The sequence below is a fragment of the Necator americanus genome, chromosome X (genome assembly GCF_031761385.1).
Source record: "Necator americanus strain Aroian chromosome X, whole genome shotgun sequence".
Lineage (NCBI taxonomy): Eukaryota > Metazoa > Nematoda > Chromadorea > Rhabditida > Ancylostomatidae > Necator > Necator americanus.
Window position 1 is genome coordinate 3,664,420 of NC_087376.1, and position 23,059 is coordinate 3,687,478.

Sequence of the window (23,059 nt, forward strand, 5' to 3'; positions counted from 1 at the left end):
CGAATTTGAAAGAAAAAATTAAGAAATGAAGCTGGTATCCTTACGAAGTGAAGTATATTTTCTATTAAATAGATGTACAGAATGAGATCGGTCCCTTACGATCAAAGTAATGGGGCAACAAGTAATGGCGTGCTGCACTTAGTTTTCCGACATTCCTGATTAAAAAAATAAAGAAATGAAGTTGGTATCCTTATAAAATAGAATAGATTCCCCTAGAATCTCTACATTCCCTAAAATAAATGGTACAGAATTAGAACGATATTGAAATCGTTCGTTTACAATCAATGTTATGAGAAGACAAAGCTTGTCGCAGTGAATATTCCAGAAATCCTAATTTTAAAAAATAAAAAAGAATAGTGGAGCTGATTCCTTCACAAAATAAAATACTTATTCTATTAAATAGATGGTAGAGAATCAGAACGATAGATCGAGATCACTTACAATCAAAGTGATGAGGCAACATTTAGAAACATTTAAAAAATTTACATTTTTTTTGGATTTTCTTTGTTTTTTACATTTTTGAGATTCAAAAAATAATGGAATGAAATTGACATCCTTATATCCTTACAAAATAGTTGCATTTTCTATTAAATATATGGTACAGAATTAGAACGATAAGAAACCGTTCACTTATAGTCACGGCAGTTGGACAAGAAACCGTGTTGCATCGAATATCGAGGAAATCCTAATTTTGAAAAAAAAAATAAAATAAAATAAAGGAATGAAGCTGGTTCCCTTATACAGGTGATATTGTAGTTTGAAGTTCGAACAGTAATGGAAGTGGATCCGAAATTGTGCGATGCGATTAGTTCTCAAAAAGGCTGACTCCAGAAAACCTGAAAAACGAAAAGAGAAATGAAAGGCATAAGAGAAGGACAAATAACTCCTGGTTTTCCAGAAATTTCGATCGTACTAACTCTAACTTTATTTATTTTTATTTATTCATTTATTCACATATACCAATGGTGCACCAAAAGAAAAAAATCAAGTTATAGTTTATGGTTATATTCCCTTCATTAAGTGATATAGCTGCCACTAAAAGACAAGTCAACTGGCAGTAATTACGGACATATTTACACCAACAAATTATCCATGCAACTACCCTTTTTGTCTAAGGAAATCGGATCGATATTAGCCTAGAGATCCATTTTTACGTAGAACAGAAAGGAAGCGGAGTTCTGAAGGATTAAGCAAAGCGCTCCAGAAACTGCGCAAGAAGCAGGACTTCCCGATGGCATCATTTCCAAAAAGAAGCGGCTGCATCCAGCGATCATCAATAAGTCTCCTCCCTTTCAGGATTAACTATGACTTATTCCAGAGCTAAGGAAACTACAGAATCTTCGTGTGTGTCTTACGATTTCACAAGAATCGCTGCTGTGAATAATTCAGGAAGATAGTAGTGCTCTAGTCGGCTCTGTATGATTATAGCAATTAACAGTCACAAGCGTTCATTCAGGATATCATCCACAAAAACCACTACTAACTTACCTTAACGATATCGAATTCCTCATCATCAAAATTATTCAGTTTCTTTTCCTCATTGGAATCGAATTCTTCTTCTTTAATGCCATTAGGTTCCTTCTCTTCAAAATCGTTAAATTCCTCTTTTTTGATGGCACTAAGCTTCATTGGAAGAAGATCATCGACACAGAAAAGTTCTGAGTATACAAAACTGAAGAAGTAGAAAGAAGAACGTAGGAGAGAAAATAAAGCCAACTTCTCTTCCTTTTAGTGGTACCAGGATACATTTCAGCGTGTACACATGGCTCAGTTCTCTTGCGGAAAGTGACTCCAGACTTCTTCTTGTCAGATGCACAAGAATTATCAAGAGACGAATAATTCTGACGCGACTGACTCTGCAAGACGAGAAGAAGAAGAAGCGTCAAAAGCGATGAAGATGAAGCCTAAAAAAAATTGTATCTATCTCTTTATTATTTTTTTTGTTCCAATAAAAATGGAGTACTAACAGCTGAAGGACATTATCCTTTTCATAATTTTCAAAAACCCCCATCGTAGGTATTGCAATGAATTTAATTGATAGTAAAACGCAAGTATAAGTAACAAGAGAACGTGTGTTAGCGACTCAAAGAAAGAACATTTTTAAAATCAAACATCGCTAGCGACGATGTATCCTTAAAGGCATCATCCAACGAATCTGACGTGATATGGATTTCCGATGGTCAAAAGACTATATGGGATCGTAGACTGGAGACAGGAATGCGATACCGTGCTTTTCATCCTAATCGCCGTGAAAACGGTCCGGAACGGTCTTCGAGGGGTCCGGGGCGCTTTCTTCTACGACGAGTTCTATTGGAGCGCGCTAGCATTGTGACCGCGCCGCATCTTTCGGGCCGTTTTTTACGGCAATTAGGAAGGAATGAACGAAATCACTCTCTTTCCCACAATCTACGATCCCGTATAGACATAACCCATCTGAAACTCACATCACCCTAGATTCATGGAGTGATGCCTTTAAGGATTTTACTAGGAACAGCCCGCAAAACGCACCTCAGAATCATTAGATTCCTCATTAGTTATTGGGAGCGTGGCATCGCTATCGTTCTGAAATAAAACATCAGTGAATATGTTTGAAATGAAAGAAACTGCAGTCATCAGTCAAAACCACTATGTAGGAGCTCAAAAAAAAAGAAACATCCTTAAAAACCAGCAAAGACAGTGGCGATAATCCTGAAGAATTCAGAAGGAAGCGTTGGTAAAACACACTTCAGAATCATTGGATTCATCGCAGGTTGTGGACTGTTGGGTGGCATCGCAATCGTTCTGAGATAAAACATCAGTTAAAGGGGTCACCCCACGAATCTGAGGTGGTACGGATTTCACGTGGAGTATTCTTATACGGGATAGTAGATTAAGGAGAGGATTCTGTCCATTTCTTCCCAATTGCCGTAAATACGGTCCGGAAGATGCGGCGCGTGCACAAGGCTGGTGCGCTCCAATCGAACTCGTTGTGGAAAATAGCGCGCCGGGTCGCTAGAACCCGTACCGTCCGGGCTGTTTTTTACGGCAATTAGGAGGAAATGGACGGAATCACCCTTCTCTCCATAGTCTATGCTCCCGTATACGAATACTCCACCTGAAATCCGTACCACCTCAGATTCGTGGAGTGATGCCTTTAAAATCCAGCATAGGTGGTGACAATGATCTTCAAGAACTGAGAAGAAACAGTTGGAAAAACTCACTTCAGAATCATTAGACTCCTCACTGGTTATTGTGGATTGGGTGACATCGCAATCGTTCTGAAATAAAACAACAATTAATATGTTTGAAATGAAACAAATTGCAGACATCTGTCAAAACCACTATGTAGGAGCTCAAAGGAAGAAACATCCTTAAAATCCAGCATAGGTGGTGATCATGATCCTCAAAAATTCAGGAGGAACATTTGGAAAAACTCACTTCAGAACCATTAGATTCCTCACAGGTGGTTGACTGGGTGGTATCGCAATCGTTCTGAGATAAAACATCAGTTATTATGTTTGAAATGAAAGAAACTTCAGTCATCAGTCAAAGTCATTAAGCGCTCAAAAAAAGAACATCCTTAAAATCCAGCATAGGTGGTGACGTTGATCCTCAAGAATTCAGAAGGAACAGTTGGAAAAACACACTTCAGAATCATCAGATTCCTCACTGGCTGTTGTGGACTGGGTGACATCGCAATCGCTCTAGAATAAAACATTAGTTATTATGTTTGAAGTGAATCTAAAAGAGGTAATTAGTCGAAGTTCCGAGGAGTTCAATGAAAGAAGATCCCAGAAATCCAGCATCGTTAATGACGATGATCTTCAAGAACTCAGAAAGAACACACCTCAAAATCATCAGATTCCTCATCGATTGTTGACTGGTGATCATAATCGCCCTAAAAGCATCAGTTATTATGTTTAAAATGAACCAAGTCATTAGACAAAGTCATTGAAAGCTCAAAGAAAGAGCATCCTTGAAATTTAGTATTGTTAGTGATGATAATCTAGAAAAATGTCCTGGAAAAACGTGGGAGAAACAGCAGGAAAAACTCACCTCAGAAGCAGGAGAGTTCCATGAGGCTATTGGCAGATTAGCATTGCAATCGCCCTGAAATAAAACATTATTGTAAAATGTTACTATATTAGAAATACTATTATATTGTTGTTGTTTTTGTTTTTGTTATATTTTTAGAAATGAACCAAACTAAAGTCACTAGGAAAAAACATCGCTAAAATCAAATATAGTTAGTGGTGACGATCGTGGAAGTATCCTTAAATAAGTTAGAAGGAACAGCAAAAAAAAAACCCACTTCAGGAGCAGCCGAATTCTCCATGGCTGGTGATAGATTAGCACTGGAATCCCCCTACAATAAAACATTAATTATCAAGTTTTAAATGAACCAAATTAAACCTATTCATTAGTGAATAAAACAACCACTATATACAAAAAAAAAAACAACTCACTGTCTCGTGTCCCATATTGCTAACGAAGTTTGGCAACTCTAAAAACTTTGTAAGATGAGAAAAACGATGAAAATACAATTTGATACAAAATGAAACAACAGTGACAAGAAGAAGAACCACCCCAAAAAATGAACCATGAGCTCAAAATGAAGCTGTGGCATTGAACATGGCGAAGGAAAAGGTGCGCGAGGACAACTCGTCCACGATCAAGAACGTGCGGGCCACGTGCGGTGCCCGTGCGACTTGCACGTGCCACTTAGAATGCACTGCTATTTACTTCGTTGTCAAGATAATAGGAAGACATATAGTTATTCGATAGGGATTTAGAACAAAACAAAATTAGACAAAATGTAACAAATCATGGACAGTTCTCTCTGGAAAAGAGGGATTGTTTGATGGATATGCTGCACAAAGTTCGTCATTGCTAAGCTGATTTGCAGGTGTGTAAAATCCTTTCCAAATGATCATGCATACATTAAGAAAATCAGCATTTCACAACAGAACAATCCGATTTTTGTTTTGAAGAAAAAAAAACAAACACAAGAGAATGTTTACGACACGACTCTTTGTTTAAGGTAATGAATTGCCTACAAACGCCTGTAATACACTAATTTTTTTCTGATATCTTTGTAAGTTCAATCTCATATATATGTCTGGTAAGAGAACCTAACTTTAAGGAAATACGAACTTAGTTTGAATTACAAGGCTTACATAACTTTTCATATCTATTTAAAGTAATCTTTTTAAATTCATCTTGTCAAAATATAATATAATATAAACAAAATATAAACAAGATAGTAATTTTTCTTTAGCTTGCTTCTTTTGCATATGGGACATCCTTAAGTGAACTCCTTAAGTGAAGTGAAGGAGAAATATTGTAAATGCGTGTTTTTCTTTTGTTTTTCAATGCTTAGATATTCAAAGCAGCTTAATTTGCGAATTATTTCTGCGTTATTCTTGTGACAACGACTTTACACTAGAAGAACCTCTTCTAAGCATGAAAAGATGAGAAATAGGTGAAGATATCCATGATGGCGGTGATGGTGGGTGGGCACGATGGACCGCCCGGCTGCCGATCGTATTGGACGGGTGGTCGGACGCCTGCTGCGTTAATGACGCCACAGCGAATCACGCTGCATTACAGTATGCTGCGACTGGAGCGCCACATATGATTCTCAGGAAGGAAGCGAAAGGGCATCATTTCAATGGATAACACTCATGAAAATCAGCAGATAAAAAGTCGAAATTTGGAACTTTTTACTGGAGTCCACCCAAGTTCCTGATTATTCCAATTAATTTCAATTTAGGAGAGAAATAAAGCTGTAAACATACTCTAGTTAACTCTCGTATCACAAATTCCTTGAGATCTATGTAGTTTTGGTTAAATAACAAAAAGAAAACCCCATGAACAAGCTCTTTACAATGCACTGAGGCCAGTCATCTAAGCACAGAGAAATCAAAAATCCTTAATATGTTGTATATTTACAGAATAAAATTATAATAGGGGAAGAAGGATGACACGATTTATCCTTTTTATTTACAGGATAGGATTAATGTGTGTGGTTACATGTGTTAAAACACTTTAGAACTTTGTCGCTAGTTGTAAACAAACAGCTATTACTCTGTGATTGATCTTTCCAGCAGATATTTTCACTTTTACTATAATATACAATTTAGAAACATTTATAGAGCAAACGTAAGTGAAATCCTAACAAGATAAAATTCGAAATAAAGATGGTCTTACTGGATTTTAGTTCAGTTAGTTTAGTTTTTCTGGACATGAGTTACTTCATGACAAAACGCGTAGAATCCAACTCGCAAAAATTCAAATGAATCGTTTAACTGCAACTACGTGAGCGACTGCGTTCGAAGCGGCGCAGTGGAGCATAGCGATTCCGATCGAAGCGGGACCTTCGTCTGCGCAATAGATCGGTTCCACTCCAAGTGAAGCAAGCGAAGGTCCCACCTTGATCCCAACCGCTATGTTCCACCGCGCCACTTCGAAAGTAAACGTGTACGCGACTGAGTTTCTTGTTGTTTTGATCTGATTATATGTATTAAAAATTAAGAAATTAAGTTATTGAAAATAAATTTCTTAAGAAACTCCAAACGTTTTAGATTGTATACAGTTCAAGATCCTTGAAATATTAGGTTGAATCATAAATAACTTCCGCCCAAATACATGGTAGTTGTTATTGTTTACGTATGAAATGGGTTATCAAAACAAGGGATTTTTGTTACCACTACGCAGGCAGAAGTTCTGTTAGTTGTTATAAAGCAATTTGATGTTGCGCGCGTTACGCTAAATTTTCTTGTTCATCTCGAAAATGGAGAATCAAAAATACACTTACGATATTTGAAGCTTCGGGAATTTAAGCAAAGTAATAGAGCTGCGGCCATGGCTCAAAAAAACATGCAGTGCGTACGGTGAAGGAATGATAATCGGTCGGTCTGTTAGAAATTGCTATGTCAAATTCCGTTCTAAGGATTTGACCCTGAAAGAGATGAAGCAAGAGAGATGGATAACCCTTCAGATTTCGATGACGATATTTTTATGTCAATATTAGAAAAAAAATCCACGGCAAACAACGAGAGAATTAGCCGAGAAGCTCAACACCTCACAAGCACAATCATAGGTGCGATAGAAATAGACGGACCCTTGTCAGGTGAAGGGGCTCTAGCGCGTGTGGTACAGCTCAAGTGATGAGGATCCCTTCACCAACCCTCCAAAAGAAAAAAAAAGAAAGAAGAAGAAGAAAAAGAAGAAAGACAGAACGGAAGTTATAAATGACTCAACCTAAAACATTACCCTTAATGCCGACCTTAGCAGATCGTATAGATCGTGAACAAATAAAAAAAAACCATAATTAAAGTAGCGCTACACAATTTCTAAGTTCTACCGTTCACGCGAATCCCATTCCAGACTGCCAAATTAATGGGACTTAAAAAACGGTAACACTCAAGTAGGACTTACCAAGGCGTGTATCTCACTTCTGCAGATATAAAGCTAATTTAGTCGCGTTCAGTAAAAAAAGAAAAGGTAAATCCAGGAAGAAATTTCAGGAGGAAGTCCTACTATAGCGTGGATACAAACGGCCGGCAACTGTCGCAAGCTGTAACCAGCTTAGGAATATTAACTATCGCTATCGCCCTGTCAATATTTTAACCAACTCTACCAACTGAGTTGAATGAAATGCGCGTAATGAGGGGAATGAAAAGAAATTAAATGTTTAAGAAAAAGAAATACCACAATAAACAACGAAATAAAGGACGCGATCCGCAGCAAAGCTTTAAAATTGGATTTTTCGTCTCAGAACTGAAAAACTTTGTCAGGATATGAGCCAGAGCGGGAGAATCCCGGCAAAGAAACCGTAAGATAACTGTAAGGGGATACGGACAGAAAAATAGAATGACAGCATGAACTATCACCATGAAAGTGTTGAAAAAATCGCATAAATTGCGAGGGTGGTAGTAGGGAAGGAATACTGGATTTTATCTTCTAAAATCCATAATGATGGTAACTATCGCTTTGTTTTGTTCAGAAATTATCGGTATAAAGTAGAAAAGGATATCAATCCAAGCCTTTGTTTCATACTATCCGTACTTCGAGTGGGACATCGAGTGGGACGAATCTGTAGAATACTTCGTGTTCGCATCATTTTTGTTCTGCTACGAATAGGATACGGGCTTCGATTCATCTGTAACATACTTCAGTGATAACAAAATGGGAAAAACAACACAATACTAGGGTCCCGCTGTCGATCGAATGCGGTACCATCGCGGCAGGACGCCATTTTGGCGTCCTGCAACTTCCCAGGGAATTCTGGGACTGAACTCAAACGACCTCGTATAAAATGCACTGATAAGCAACCGCCGGGTTTATTCCCGAATACAAGAAAAATAGAATTCAAAACAGAGGATAAATTGAGTTTATTTGCAGGTAACATCAAAAAAAAAAGTAACAACCTTCGAGTCAAAATGGAATGGAAAGAATTGTCCATGAAATTTTTTACGGGACCAAGAAACGAGATCGGCAGAGTACTTATAGAGTGAGTACGTTTGGAAAGAACTAGTGAAAAATTATTGCAAAAATGGTAAAGATTAAGAGGTGACACGGAAAAAACCTCCAGAATCGAGAAGATCAACCAAATCATCAGGAGGAATACATAGTCGGCGTGGTAGAGGTTCAACCGGCTGAGCGCGATACATCTCCGACTGGACCAGTGCAGAGTGGGCGAAAAATGTATGTTAAGCATAGAAAGAGCGTACGACGCTACTGTTGACGCGTTGCACTCGCTCGGTTGAACAAATTTTGTCGAACGCAAAATCTAACAAGTTTAAGTAAGCGAACAATGACCAGATATGGAATTAATACGAGATTTACGATGGTGGAACCAAAAAAAAATGATCCAGGAAAAAAAACCAAAGAAAGACGAGTAAATTAGAAAACAAAATCAAGATTCTTATTTTTATTCTTCATTTTTCCAAATAAGCGGCGGGTAGGGTAGAAATCTGGAAGGAAATTAACACATAAATAAATCAAAAAAGTAAAAAATAACAAACATATGCTTGTAAAAAATTCTCGTCTATTTTTGAACTCTTTTCTAAAGTCGACTACATAATATAACCTTCAAAGACTACCTAAAAAATGAGGAAAAACCCTCTTCAATATACAGTATGTACCTCAGTAAAGCTAAAGGAAATTTACTAAAAGATACCTTGAATAAACTTGTATTTTCAGTCGCCTAGTATATCCCTGAGGCTGTCAAGGAAACCTAAATATTTTTAAGATCAAAGAAGTACTGGAAATCCTTAAAATTTTAAGGTAAAATAGACTAACTGGTTGCAGAATGTAGAGGAGCACATTTAGTTGACGTTGATTTTGTGGTCACTGTCCAGTGAGGCAAAGGATGACCGTCCACGTACGGAGGAGTCGCGCTTAAATAAGTTCTATATATTTTTATTAACGGTTCATTACATCGCATGCAAAATGAATATTGATAAGTTTGTTTCAAAAATATAAATTTTAGTTCCTAACAGAAAAGCGCACAAGTTTTCCGCTCATCAAGGCTGATAAGAGCTAGGAGAACTTTTCCGGAAGTGATGTGAGGAAGGAATGATATTTGTAGACTACTGCAAACAGATATATGGGTCCTTTCTGTTATCCGACTTGAACAACCTGGATAACCTTACCGAAAATCCTATTCAAAGTTTGTTTTTACGTCGAAGACAAAGATAATACCAATAACTGCGTCAGAGGGAGTTCAAATACCCAATTGAACGATCTATTTGATACGTGAAATGAAGTTGGTTTACGGATTTCGCCCGTCACCACATTGCAGTTTCCTGGAACAGCGTTTGCATTTTCAAAGGAGTTCTAGATTATTGGGACATTTTCCTGCTTAAAAGGTCAATTATGTACACGAATTTTCTGGACACTCGCTCATCGTGTGTCGCTTACACTGGAATAGTGCCTCCGTTCTGCTTATTGATAAACAACAACGGATCCTACAAAGATCCTAGCGCCGCCTCTTCAGGATGATCTTTTTTTCGCACTGTCGGTCATTTTCTTTCCTTCGCGATACGATAGCACAAAAATGAAATGAGCGACATACACGAGACGTTTAAATTGTAAAGTTATCCAGCAATTCTGGATGCCTCCTCAAATGTCGTCTACTAATACTTACATGGAAATTTTTGGAAAATTAATAAAGCATAATGGCTAGGAGCAAACGGCGTTGATCAATCCTTACGCCCACGCGTTCGACTTCAATTTAGAATCGTTTGAGGTTTATGAATCCGAATCCAGCGTTATAACAACTTGCGAGGGCGAGTCTAGTCAGTGCTTTTATTCTCCTAGACAAGTCTAGTTAGAAATTAACGACCCCGAAGAGATGATAATCTTGGTTGGCACTAGGGCGGATTCGAACTATCGGTCGATCGTGTGGCCACCAGCCGAACCTCTTACGCTACATATAGTCGGGTCAAAACGACTTGGAACACGGACAGTTGCGTAAGCGGCTGCGCTCGAAGCGGTGCGTTGGGGACAGCGGTTTGAATCGAGATGGGACCATGGAGAACAGCAGAGATGGGTGGCGGTAGCGAGGATCCTTACACGATCCCAATCACTACGCTGCGCCGCGCGAGCGCAGCCGTTTACGGCAACTATCCGTCCTTTATATTTCACTCAACTATACATCCAACAATACATAAAAGTAAGAATTAAAAAATTAAAGTGAAATTTCAAAGGATTGGTACATTACTTAGGAAAAGATGGAAAAATAGGGGAAATTATGGACTGGAACTAAATAGTAAAGTTTACTCATTGTCGAACATGTCGAACGTCACAGTTCGATTAGAATTCGAACAGCACAGGCAAAGTGGTTGGTGAATCACTTGAAGTTTAGTTTCCAGCTCAAATCCGACCTAAAATTACAAGTTACAGTTTGTCGGAAATAATAAGGAAGAAATAATAAGTCATTTACAAACGTAGTGCATAAATTCGCGCAATCATGCAGTTATAATTTCAATTCGTGAACTTTATCTTTTCCAGAAAACGAATATCAACTAACTGTTGGTTCAGTATTAGTTGTTAGGACTACTTTTTCCAATGTTGAAGTCAATGGGCCTTTTACCTGGAACGATCCTGAATGATATGAACGATGTAGCGGAATTTCCATGCATACTTACAGTTTTTTCGCTATGTAACACCTTTTTCTGCACGTTCATTCCCGTGCCATACAAACTATCACCACTTTCATCCATACGATAATGTTTATCGTTAGAAGACCTATGCATCTTTGTAACGGGCCCATTTCTAGGCTAAAAGAAATGATGCATATTGATTTCTTCTTCATCAGAATAGTGCTTTACCTGAGAATTCAAGCGTTTTGACATACTGGAAGTGTTCTAAAATTGTAATTTGAAAAGCAACTTCAATCCGACACCATTTACGGGAGTGTCCATGAAATTTCGCGGAATTAGCCGGAGTTTCTTTTCAAAAACCAAATGGAAAAAACCTCTTCATTCCAAACAAACACAAAATAAACAAAACCAATAACAAACTGTCAGCGAAAAAAAAAACTTCTGGAATGGATCACTGGAACTCAAAAAGAGGGAGACGATAGCATTAATAGTTTGAAAAATCGATCAGCCACTAATATAAGGATTATTTAATATAAATCTACTCAATGCGAGCGACTAAAAAAACAACAAAAAATAGAAGATAAGGAATTACAGGATCAAATGAATAGGAGCAATCATTCGGCTGACGAGGGTGAAGTCAGCTGCGTGGATTAACATTGTTACGGGCAGCTTTCTTGCGAGGATCCTCACCCTCTTCCTCTGACGTCTGGATCTAAACGAATACGTGATGAATCGGATTCTATAAATTTTGTGGAACTAGAGGTTCCGGGAAAAGTTCATTGTTAAAATTCTCTTACGGTTCCCTATTTTTCTCTAGGATTATCAATTTAGGTTCTAATATCTAAAGATACTCAGGAAAACTTCCGTGAGATGCATCTTGTCTTCACCTGAGGCGAAGCTCGAGCACTGTGGTATCCTGAGGTTTCTGATAGTCACCAGTTCTCTATGTACAGCTCTACTGTTCGCCAAAGAAGCGATATTTACATTTTTTTCAATGCTCCCAACGGCTGGATACATGTTTATGGAATCCATAAATCCGAGTACCCAATACATCTATAACCTTGTCAAAACGACCTCAAAACGACGCTGCAGTTGCGTAACCGACTGCGCTCGAAGCCGGGCGCTGGAGGGGTCGACATGGGACCTTCGCTAGCTTCACTGATTGCTCCTGTCCGACTGAAACAAGCGATAGTCCCACCTCAATCCCAACCGCCAGATTGTATTGACCCGACTATGTTAAATTCACGGGATTTACTGAAATGGCTCAGTATTGCTGAAACTATCGATTGATGCTAGAAGATTTCTGGAACTTTCACGGATTGAGAACAGCCGAATGGTGGACAGATATGGTGCTTGATGCAAGCCGTCTTCCTGCTTTATATGGCAAAATTACATCTCTAACCTATTACTGTACCGATTTTTCTGGTTCAGACCTCGAAAAATAAAGAGTTAGAGGATCAGATGAAAGGGAGTAATAATAATAGGAAATAGTAAGTTAGAGGATGAGCCAGGGATTTGGTGGGACGTATTCGAACAATTCAAGATCTTCACCGGGAAATTCTGCACACATAATCCAAACCAGAAAAATTCAGGAGAAAAGTGCTGAACTAGTACCGCTACCATAATTATATCAACTTGTTCTCTGTGAACCCTTACCGATTCAATATGAAGCGATTTTGTAGAATAAAGCAAATAAAAAAAAAAACCAACCTGATCTGATCCACGAGCTTCTTCTCTCCTATTTATCCCTAAGAGTTCCTCGATACTGTGAAATTTGCCTGAACATACGTAAGGGTTGTAGCGATGAAAATTAAAATTTCAACAACATAAAATTAACTTCTCTTCTTTAGTGGAACATTTGTAACTCTTTTGTTGATCGTTGGCAAATTAGTGGCAACATGTGGTTTGTTTTGCTGCAGAACAAATTTATTCCAGTAATAAATTCGGAGGATAAATATTTTCACATTATTACAAAGAAATATTTGCACCTTGATGGGATAAATCAATAAAAAAACACCTTTTTATCAACTGAATCCATGAAAATTGAAAATATGGGGACATTTGATGGCTGTGTTTTTATTGTGATGCGCAATCGCGAATGGTATAACTACTACTACATAGTAGTTTATTTTATGGTTAGCTTTTTTTGGGTCCCATTACAAGTTTCAATTACAGAAACTTCAATTCCAAATAGAACCTCTATTCAACGACATTATTTATTTTGTAATACATTTTAACCATTGAATACACAAGCTGTACACCTGCCTTTAGACAGCAATCAAACTTCCAGACAGCTTGGTGAAGTGGGAACGATGATAGAAAAAAGGCTTGCTCCGAATCCGATCCAGGAAATGACTAAGGGATAAGATGGCTGGATATTACGCGGACTTATAGATCACCTATATAGACTTCCACTTAAAGATCTATGGAAGTTTCTTATTTCTACAAAATCCGCTCTTCTCAAAGTAGTCACAGAAAGACTTCATCCTTCATCATTCTTAATTACAAGTATTATCTTTAAATTCTTCCACTTTTTACTTTTCTTTATCTTATCTTACTTTATCCACTTCCGAAATTCATTCTCTCAGGATCCTCTATTTTTCTAAGCATTCAAAACGAATGAACTTACTCCAGCAGCGGATTTTGGAGCGTTGATGGAAGTCGGATGACGGGAACGAACCTTCTGAGATTAAATAATAAATGTTCAACATATATTAATTAGTTTAACTCACTTTTTCCTCAGGCATCCTCCTATCACCGGAATTGTACACGAACGCGACGAAAGTACTAAAGTCAAGGAACGGGATGAAAAATAGGAGGAAAATTTTAATATGAAAGAAATATTGAGGATAAGATACAGCAATGGACGAATGAATTAACGATTTTTTGGGAACAATATGAGATTGACTGCGAATCAACATAGCAGCGGATTTTCCTCTCAGGACACATCATCCGCTAACCGCCACCCATGCTGACCAGGTGAGCGGTTAAAGTGAGTGGATTGACTCCCGATGAAGAAATCATTCGATAAGAAATTGAGCATAAGGATAGAAATCCAGAAAGCAACAATAAAGAGCTTCTTGAGTCTTCCTCTTTGCATAGATCAAAACCTCATTTTGACCTCACTGTATCCTAAAGTGTTTTGCGGTGAGGCGGATGAGGGTTCCTGAGAAGAAAATTATTTGGCGGGTTAGTTATACGGCTTTGAATTTCAAGTCGAGCAATTCCCTCCGCTTACGAAAATCCATGTTCAGCTTTAATTCCATCCCAACCTTTCTACTTGTTCCTTTTACGGAAAAGTTCTATTCTCATATTTCATCTTAAATTACTTTAGTTGCTTCATCGCGGTCCTGTAACTTCGGTAGGAAGATTTTTGAGGAAGATATGAGTTATAAGTCCTACATTGAAGCAATATGGATGTTCTGCATCCATAAATTCCTTCCAATCAAAATCTCTTGGTCATATTAAACGTTCAATATTTGGTCATAGGATGGTCATCGCCGCCATCCGCCACTGATCCGTGAACGAAATTCCGGTCCTAGCGAAGGTTTTAGAGTGGATTTTACTTTGTTAGAGTTGCTACTGTGTGTCGATTCATGTTCTGAGATGTTTTTTTAGTATTATTATTTGTATTTTTCAATAATTATATGGTTTAATGGTGTTTATATGATTCCGTCTCAGATCTTCTCTTTATGGATTATGACCTATGATGAGAGGAGGACCTTTCATCATTGCTTACCTAACTAACACCAACGTATCATTTTTGTTTTATTGATGTATTTATTATTATTATTATTACATTGTCGCATCGAAGCGATTGATGAACGCCAGACAATTTATCGTTTATTGCTATATTTCTTTTATTGTTTTGGAATCTCAACGCCATTCAGGATAACCTCCTGAAGATGGATGAAGGTCTTCATGTATAGAAGGATATCAAAGCTTCTAGTCTCTGGATATGGTACTGGGAAATTAGTTATACATTGTCATAATGTGGGTACTCGTTGATCCTATCCTTGTGTACGTTTAGATCGATTCCATAGCATCAAGGAATTCCTAGGGATCAAGGAAGAGGCATCAGGTTCGGATCAGGTTAGTTTACTTTTTAAGCTTTTTTTTACTTAAGACCACACAATAGATTTATGCATGCTTATTACATTCTTAATGAATCAATGAGGGTTTTAACGTAAAAAATGTTTTGAGGTGGTTTACTTGGATGAAGTGATTCGAATATGGAAGTTGCTGCTGAAGATTTTGACTTCTATGAATACTGCTCCCGTAAATACATGGATGGACGGTTTTTTGAGGTTTGAGCCGAAAAATCGGACAGTAAAAACCTAGAGATGTAATTTTGCTAGGAAGAGTGGGAAAACGGCTTCCAGTAACTATATTTGTGGTCCTCGACAACCCGCAAACGTCACGGGATACCTCCGGCCTCGATCGATAGTTTCAGCAATGTTTGACCGTTCTAGTAAGTTTTGTGTGTTTAGCAAATAAATAAATACTTAACATTTCCAGGATTTTTAGCTTTTTGTACAACAGCTTGTAATACTGCAGGAAATGCTAAACATATTGCTCCTTCCTCGGTCAGTAAAGGTGTATATCGAAAACAGGTGGCTACTTGAAGTCGCGCCTTGCGTCCATCCTCGAATTCCCTCGGTGCTGGAGTGAAAAAAAGAGGTGCGTGTGAGCTTTTCAGCTTTACCAATCAACTTGTTGTGATATTCAACTTTATAAGATTTGTATAACATAACTATTACATATCCCTCTAGATCTGAACGTCAACGGAACAGCTGATGGATCTCTATTGAAAAAAGCTGCCTAAAACAATATTGGTCAAGGGACTTGCTTTCGATTTAACCGACCATATAATTTCACCTTTTCTTCGGATCCTCTGATTCATTTCTTTCTCTTTGACAATGTCCAATTCGTAGAGAATTCTCTCTCAATTTCTTGGTGCCAAACGATAGGTCAATTTTTCGGATGCAACTACTCCTTTGTCTCTTTCTTTCTGGTCTCTGCCAATTCCATTTCCGTTTCTGATGTTTTCTGTAGTAGTTCGTTATTGGTGATGTTTATTTTGTTTTTGTTTATAATAAATATTTCTCTCGGAAGCATGTTATTTCGAAGTGAATTCGAATCCGATTAGTCTCGTGGCTCAACAATCATCGATTCAACAATCAACATCAACGATCGTGAACAACGAAAAATTTAGGACTCATAAATCTAGAAAATTTCTAGAACAAGCATCTAAGTTGATAAAAGATTATTCCGCGTGGTGTCTCTGTAATTTCATTTGTTAGGTAGTTATTTCCATTTTAAACGAACTTCTATTGTTTAAAGAAGGAAATCACAATAATCCACGATATACAACAATGCAAGATGTGACGCAATGGAAAGAAAACTTTGCAACCTCGGGGGATTTCACGTCCAGCAGCTGAAGTCCCCATTTGAAACACCAGGAAGGAGACGAGCGAGTCGTCTTCGACCATCACTCTGAGGGAGACCTTAAACCTCCTTGGAGGAGGAGCAGTCAAACGCAATTGCATCGAGACAATCTATTTTCTGGAAGAGAACGAAACGAATTCAGTCCTCGCTATCAAGTACTGAGCATACCACTCTCCTTATCCGAAATATCAATTTTCCCCTTGAGAAACGAAAACAAAAATAAATAGGAGACGAGTGCTCGCAGCATCAACTCAAAGATAGCGCAGTGTGCGTGCGCGCTGGTGGTGCGTAATGCGTCACGGGTTCGGGGCCCGTCGATGACAATTTGCTTGTGATGACAACAACTGAGCATATAGCTGAATCCTGTTGCGGATAACCTGACACCTGAAGCAATAAAACTTTTAAAATGACCAATTTATATCGTTATTTGGATGTGAAGCTCCGTTGAACACGAGGAATGCTCCAATGAAACAAGTTTCAATCCTCTGGTTTACTAGCCAAATAAAACAACAGCCACAACATCCTGAATATATATATATATAATTATACTACTATTTATTTATATTTACGTATTTATATATACACATACTCCTAGGGAATCAATTCCTTTTGTAGGTTACATCTGTTCTTCTCTTGCAAGACAGAAAAAATCAAAATACATGCACTAGACCGCGCAAATCGATAGACCCGCCTCTGTTCTTGTGATTAATGGGGATCCCATCACGAAAATTGTTACCTACTGGTGGAAAGATCTCTCCTTTAATAGTGAAATGATTCATTGTCATGTTTGATTGAAAACAATGATCGTTTTCGGGCGAAATGTGAGCTTCACTTCTGGGATCTTCCAGAAACTTTGTTTTTAATATTCGTCGATCGTGGATAGATCGCTAGGTTTTTATCGCTGTTTTTTTAAAGGCGTTTAATAATATGGTTATAGGAAGTGAAGTATGTATTCAATACTGAATGTATTCATCCGGATGAGCTTGGTACGTCTACAGGAATGTCCGATTTTCTCTGCTTGACACATTTTTTCCTCGCTAATTCTTAAAACAGTGAAGAACTTGGAGGGTTCATCCGGTTGAACAAACATATTTGAGGTTAAAATGTAATTGGATGGGGCCCGCTCAATGGCGCCCTTATTTCTGGAAGTGAATAACTAAGTCACGCTCAGTCAGTCAGGCTCTAAGACCTAGGTATTAGTCTTAGAGGATCTATGTCATGTAAGCTAAAGTTACTAGGAGAAAAAAGTAAGAGAGAGCATCCAGAAATAAGAGCGACGCTGACTCCTCAACTATAATACATTTCCCCTATTTGGTGCCAGTTATTTGTTCATGGACTAAGAATTGTGCTATCATGGACTTTCTTGGATTCGTTGATATGAGGTGTTCACCTCGGTACTGGAAAGAGGATCAGATGAAGATGTTAGTTTAGGTAGACTATCATGATAATAAAACTTCGTTGGATTACTTTGAAATTATTGGGGATTTTGGTAATTTTTATACTATAGCTATTTTTACTTTACTTTACAATATATTTTATACTTCGATCACTATTTTATACTTTGAAGACTCAGGCGTTAACCGAGAACAATGATCAGGGGATAGATTGGTCTGTTTGGATGTGAAAGGAGAGATATCCTAGCTCATATCCTAGCTGTACTTGTTGTAAATTTAATCTACTAAGGGCTGATATTTGTGAGTCAATGGATTTGTTGTTGTCATCTAGGATGGATAAGCTTTCTGCCTTTTCTTTTTGTTTTGTTGAGATTTATAAGTTTTAGAGCTTTTTTTTTCCACCTGAACTCAAAAGTCTCCACAATTTCTGATGGAAGCGTTTGTTGAAGATTGATGTAGTAGTCCTAATAGTCCTTAGTTTCGGTTATACTCCCTTGCCGTTCCCCGTTTAATCGAAATATATTGATATTTTGAATCCACGACCATTATGGATGAATGAAAGTCAATCATACTTCATGTCTGATTACTAAACTCTTAATTTTTTGGACTTATTGACGTACACTTCTACTGAAATGTACACCTTTTGCATAATCTAGAGGGTCTATAGTGGATGGTTCCAGGAATCTAGGGATTATTCAATCAGAATCACTTGAGTTGTCAAATGAAAGAAAGTTTGTGACGAACATTTATTTTTTTCTCTCTTCTTGAATTTTATTCGTCACTGAGGAGGGAACTTGTGCCGGGTCCCGTCATATCATTGTCCTCCTCATATTCTTCAAAAATGACTCTGTTCTGAGCTATGAGTTCGTCTACCGTCGGAAGATCGCAGTCAGAGCTGAAGCTCCTATAGAGGACTTCCTCCATAGATGCTGCGAATCTATTCGGATAGATATCATGAGCTGCATAAGGTGTGAACGTTGCCTCGATCTAAAAATAAAGTTTGACACGATAGTACGGTAGTTACTGGTTAATACATTGAACTTAATACTCACGTAATCGGCACCTCTCATCGATAAATTGTATTTTTCCTGGAGATAAATGCTGTCGCATCCATTAAATATTTGCCAACCATCAATATCCTTAATTTTTTTTTGTGAAGGCATCATTTTTAGACTTGTAGTTAATCTAGCTTCTTACCTACATCATGATTGTGATCTCAATTAGTTTCATCATGGTAAGATTATAAGATTTAAAATGTAAAATAAAACCTCAAAATGATATTAGAGGGGGGAAATGTGCTTTTGGACTGTGTTTCCGCGATTTTTTTCTTTCGAATTTTTCCACATTAGAAGATTATAACTTACCTTCTCTTCAATTATGTCTCTGTCATTTTGATCGAGAAAAGGAAGCATCGAGAGAACTTCGTCCACGGTGAGTTCGATCAAGTTCATATTGCGAGTCGGGACCCGGCACTGAAACATTTTTGTTACTTTAATATTTTTCAATCTTTTTGAATTTCCTATAATACGACGTAGTATTTATGTCCATAGAGCGGTGAAGATATCTCATAAATTTCTGGAAAAAAATGGATGTAAAGCGAGCAGCGAATGAAAAAAAAACAGATTGCGGATGAAGAGAATGAGGATGTTGATGTATTTACATACGAAAAAAGAAAAGAAACGAAAGAAAAAGGATGAATTTGCGTGTGGGCGCAGCGATTCCCAAAGTACTGTACGCAGCGTGATTCGCCGCCACTCACCGCGAATGTAATTAAGAACTGACCACCCGGCCAATCCCAGCGCTGCGGCGGCTGCCTGTATTGCGCCGCCCGTTTTCTGGCTCATCCGGAAAAGTGCGCAGATTCCCATAGTGTATTCTTATAGTGAATATTATTTCTCTTATGCATAGGTAGTAAAAAAATTCGCATCTATTATTTACGTTTTCACCGTAGAATACATAAATGATCCTAAAAAGAATCAAATAAAATTAAATTAATAAAAAAGTAGAATAGAAGTGAATGGAATTACCGTCTTACAAGATCATTTCAGCAGAACAAAAAAAGTACTGGGGAATCGATCTTCTCCTAAATTCACTTCGGGAGGCAGTCCTAAGAATAAAACTGCAACTAGAAATCTTAACATAAGGTCAGGATTCAGAAAGAACTTTTCAAAAAACGTTAAGTTATAGGTAGAAGGGTTTTCCCATAAGAAAAGAGTGATTTCCTATAGTCGTAAACATTTGGTTTTATCTTAAGCGCATACGATGAAATGCGAAAACATTTGTGGAAGGAGAACTGAAGGATAGCATTCTGGTTTTTAGGGAAAAAAAAACAGTGGATTGTGGCGTGCTTTTTAGGAAACCGTTTACAAAAATGTACAAATAAACAACGCATGCTTATAGCATGAATTGTGATGATATTTTGAAGAGATAGCAATAAAATATAGGAGAGATCAGGTTTGAATAATTCCAAAAAACGCTGATCTTTGTTCAAAATCATTCCATGTTTTGAAGTTTGAAATTTCTATAAGATGGCGTCGCTACGGTTTTTGATTCAAAGAGTTGACTTCGAGCTGTTTTTCTATGTTGAAGAACTCAAATCGTTTTCTAAAAGTGATTTGAAGTTAATTTTTGCCAATATTTGTTCCTCATTCTTCGAAAAAAATTCGCAATAAAAGTAGTAACTTATGAAATGTAGGACTTATTTCTCAGCTCTGTTCAGATTTGTTCGAGCAGGAGTCCAATTATTTACTGTGTATGGATCCTATATATGATTCTAATCCTTAACTTGAAAGAATATAGGAAGATAACTTGTAAAAAGCCGTCACATCCCCGTGGAAAGCGGACTACCGCAAGCGTGGGCGTTGTGGGCGGTCCGCGTTTGGTCCCGCAGTGAATATGATACTCAGTGAACTGCACGTCAGCTTCATTTTCCTCATTCAGACGAGTGACCGCCTTAGGCCCAAATTTCTCCTCCACCTCTTTGTCTGTGTTTGGGTGGAGAGCTCCCGTTTTTTGGGTTTGAGAACTGTGACCACTGATTTTCCGAACGTTTCGTGCACGGTACAGGGACTTTCCGTGCACAAACGTTTCGACAGTTCATCGGGTACAAGGGTCCGATGTCGTGCCACTACTGAGCCCACGAAGACCGCATGCGTGGCGTTGTGGACAGTTCGGAATTGGTCCTGCCATGAGTGTGGTATACAGATGCCACGTATTGGCGTCGGTTCGCATTGAGGCTGAGATGGGGGATTCCTTTAGGCCCAAAATTCAATCCTCCTTCCGCGTCCATGCTTATTGATTTAATTTCACCTTCGCTTTTCTCAGTGAGTACAGGGTGAGCAACAGTGTAGAGGTTTAGACCTCATGTAACTTTTTGAACTGTCTCTGGAGGATTTGCTACAGCATGGTTTAGAGTCCAGTCAGATCCCAGAAAAAGTAAGAAGTTGTTCTGCTCAATAATGCGCTGCATTCTTCGACATGGATCTGATCATACGTAATTGTAAAAGTTGTGCTTGATCCAACCGTGATATCCAGAGACACGACAATTCATTTGCCGAGTGTTTCACACGTAACCCGCTGATTCTCCCTATATCCTAACTTGCAAGAAATTTTTCCATATCTTTGTTACGGTTTCTCTTCGCAAAGCTGGACCGCTTTTGCCAGAACCGCCCAGGGCAGGGAAGACCGCATGCGTAGGCGTTGCGGCCGGTTCACAGTTGGTCCTGTTGTGAATACGATATTCAGGGTGTTTCACATCAGCTTCATTTTGCGTCCTCTCTTAGACCGGTGACTTCAAGGAGTGTGGCACACAGTTGCCGCTTATTGGCGTCAGCTCGCATTTAGGAACATATCGGTGACTCCCTTAGGCCCAAAATTCTATCCCGTTTTCACATTACTATCCAGTAATCTAGTTTTACGTTTCTCGTTTTTCTCGTAAGGTGAACAAGAATGAGGAGGCATGAACCTCATGCGTGTTTTTGGTTTGCCTCACCAGGGACTGTTAGAGCTTAGTTCAAAATTTGCTCGGATTCAACGGATAGTTAGATTCTGCTGATTGAATCGTTGTGTATTTTGATATAAATTTCATCATGGATTGGTTTGAAGGATTGATTTGTCGTTGAGGTAATCGCCACAAGATATTCGCTGACATAGCGATTTATTTCCAGAGTGTTTCACATTTTACTTCCAGACGTTTCCATGTATAAGTAAGTATTTGTAGGAGAGGTACTCAGGAGGTACACCCCTAACGAGTTACTCCGATCAAAGTTTGTCGTTTCAAAACTTCGACACTTCTGCCTTCATCAGAACCGTCGAGGAGCGCGCGAAGACCGCACGCGTGGGCGTAGTGGGCGGTTCGCTATTGGTCCTCCTCGGCGTCACTTCGCATTGAGGCTTAGATGGGGAACTCCTTGAGGCCTAAAATTCAATCCCGATTTCGTGTCAGTGTTTAATGAACCTTTTTTAACTGTTTGTCATTAGCAGTAATGTAAGTAAGTAAGTAAGTAACGTAAGCGTCGTAGCTACACGTTTACTAAACGTTTTAGGTATGGTGAACAGAGTTTCCTTATCTATACTATAAGCTAATGAAAGCTTAAGGATGAACTAATATCGAATGTTTCCATCAAGGATTCCTTTTCCAGAAATGAGTTCGGATAATGCCATCATGTGTTCTTTGCGATTTGAATGTAGTTTTTGGGATAGGTTCGTTGTACTTTGAATAGTGCGAATAATATTGCTGCCCATTGGGGGGAGGGGACTCATTTAGGCCTAAAATTCAATCCTCCTTCCGCGTCCATGCTTATTGATTTAATTTCACCTTCGCTTTTCTCAGTGAGTACAGGGTGAGCAACGGTGTGGAGGTATGGACCTCATGTAACTTTTTGAACTGTCTCTGTAGGATTTGCTACAGCATGGTTTAGAGTCCAGTCAGATCCCAGAAAAAGTAAGAAGTTGTTCTGCTCAATGATGCGCTGCATTCTTCGACATGGATCTGACCATGCTTGATTGTAAAAGTTGTGCTTGATCCAACCGTGATATCCAGAGAAACGACAATTCATTTGCCGAGTGTTTCACACGTAACCCGCTGATTCTCCCTATATCCTAACTTGCAAGAAATTTTTCCATATC

The 23,059-nt window shown here is 38.4% G+C and overlaps 4 protein-coding genes across 6 annotated transcripts; all 4 read right to left on the reverse strand.

Annotated features, from left to right (window-relative positions):
- Window positions 1-812: 812 nt before the first annotated feature.
- On the reverse strand, window positions 813-8,143 carry RB195_021405 (uncharacterized protein; the record flags this gene model as incomplete). Of its 3 annotated transcripts, XM_064208128.1 has the most annotated exons (13): window positions 813-836; window positions 1,489-1,658; window positions 1,718-1,904; window positions 2,509-2,562; window positions 2,725-2,781; window positions 3,201-3,257; window positions 3,418-3,471; window positions 3,627-3,683; window positions 3,827-3,877; window positions 4,036-4,089; window positions 4,292-4,345; window positions 4,446-4,483; window positions 8,050-8,143. In XM_064208128.1, the coding sequence occupies 13 exons, from the start codon at window positions 8,141-8,143 to the stop codon at window positions 813-815; spliced, it is 951 nt and encodes a 316-aa protein (XP_064064010.1). The 3 variants fall into 3 exon arrangements, with proteins under 3 accessions (XP_064064010.1, XP_064064008.1, XP_064064009.1); XM_064208129.1 differs by lacking the exon at window positions 3,418-3,471; XM_064208127.1 differs by lacking the exon at window positions 2,725-2,781 and having other exon boundaries at window positions 1,718-1,856.
- Window positions 8,144-9,182: 1,039 nt separating this feature from the next.
- On the reverse strand, window positions 9,183-11,342 carry RB195_021406 (uncharacterized protein; the record flags this gene model as incomplete). The annotated part of the gene is made up of 6 exons (XM_064208130.1): window positions 9,183-9,220; window positions 9,286-9,383; window positions 10,768-10,871; window positions 11,018-11,080; window positions 11,136-11,267; window positions 11,319-11,342. 6 exons carry the CDS (start codon window positions 11,340-11,342, stop codon window positions 9,183-9,185), a joined length of 459 nt encoding a protein of 152 aa, XP_064064011.1.
- A 385-nt stretch (window positions 11,343-11,727) lies between these two features.
- On the reverse strand, window positions 11,728-13,837 carry RB195_021407 (uncharacterized protein; the record flags this gene model as incomplete). Its single annotated transcript, XM_064208131.1, has 5 exons — window positions 11,728-11,802; window positions 12,801-12,868; window positions 12,928-13,003; window positions 13,720-13,773; window positions 13,823-13,837. The coding sequence occupies 5 exons, from the start codon at window positions 13,835-13,837 to the stop codon at window positions 11,728-11,730; spliced, it is 288 nt and encodes a 95-aa protein (XP_064064012.1).
- Window positions 13,838-18,703: 4,866 nt separating this feature from the next.
- On the reverse strand, window positions 18,704-19,383 carry RB195_021408 (uncharacterized protein; the record flags this gene model as incomplete). The annotated part of the gene is made up of 3 exons (XM_064208132.1): window positions 18,704-18,919; window positions 18,985-19,071; window positions 19,297-19,383. The coding sequence occupies 3 exons, from the start codon at window positions 19,381-19,383 to the stop codon at window positions 18,704-18,706; spliced, it is 390 nt and encodes a 129-aa protein (XP_064064013.1).
- Between the last annotated feature and the right edge of the window lie 3,676 nt (window positions 19,384-23,059).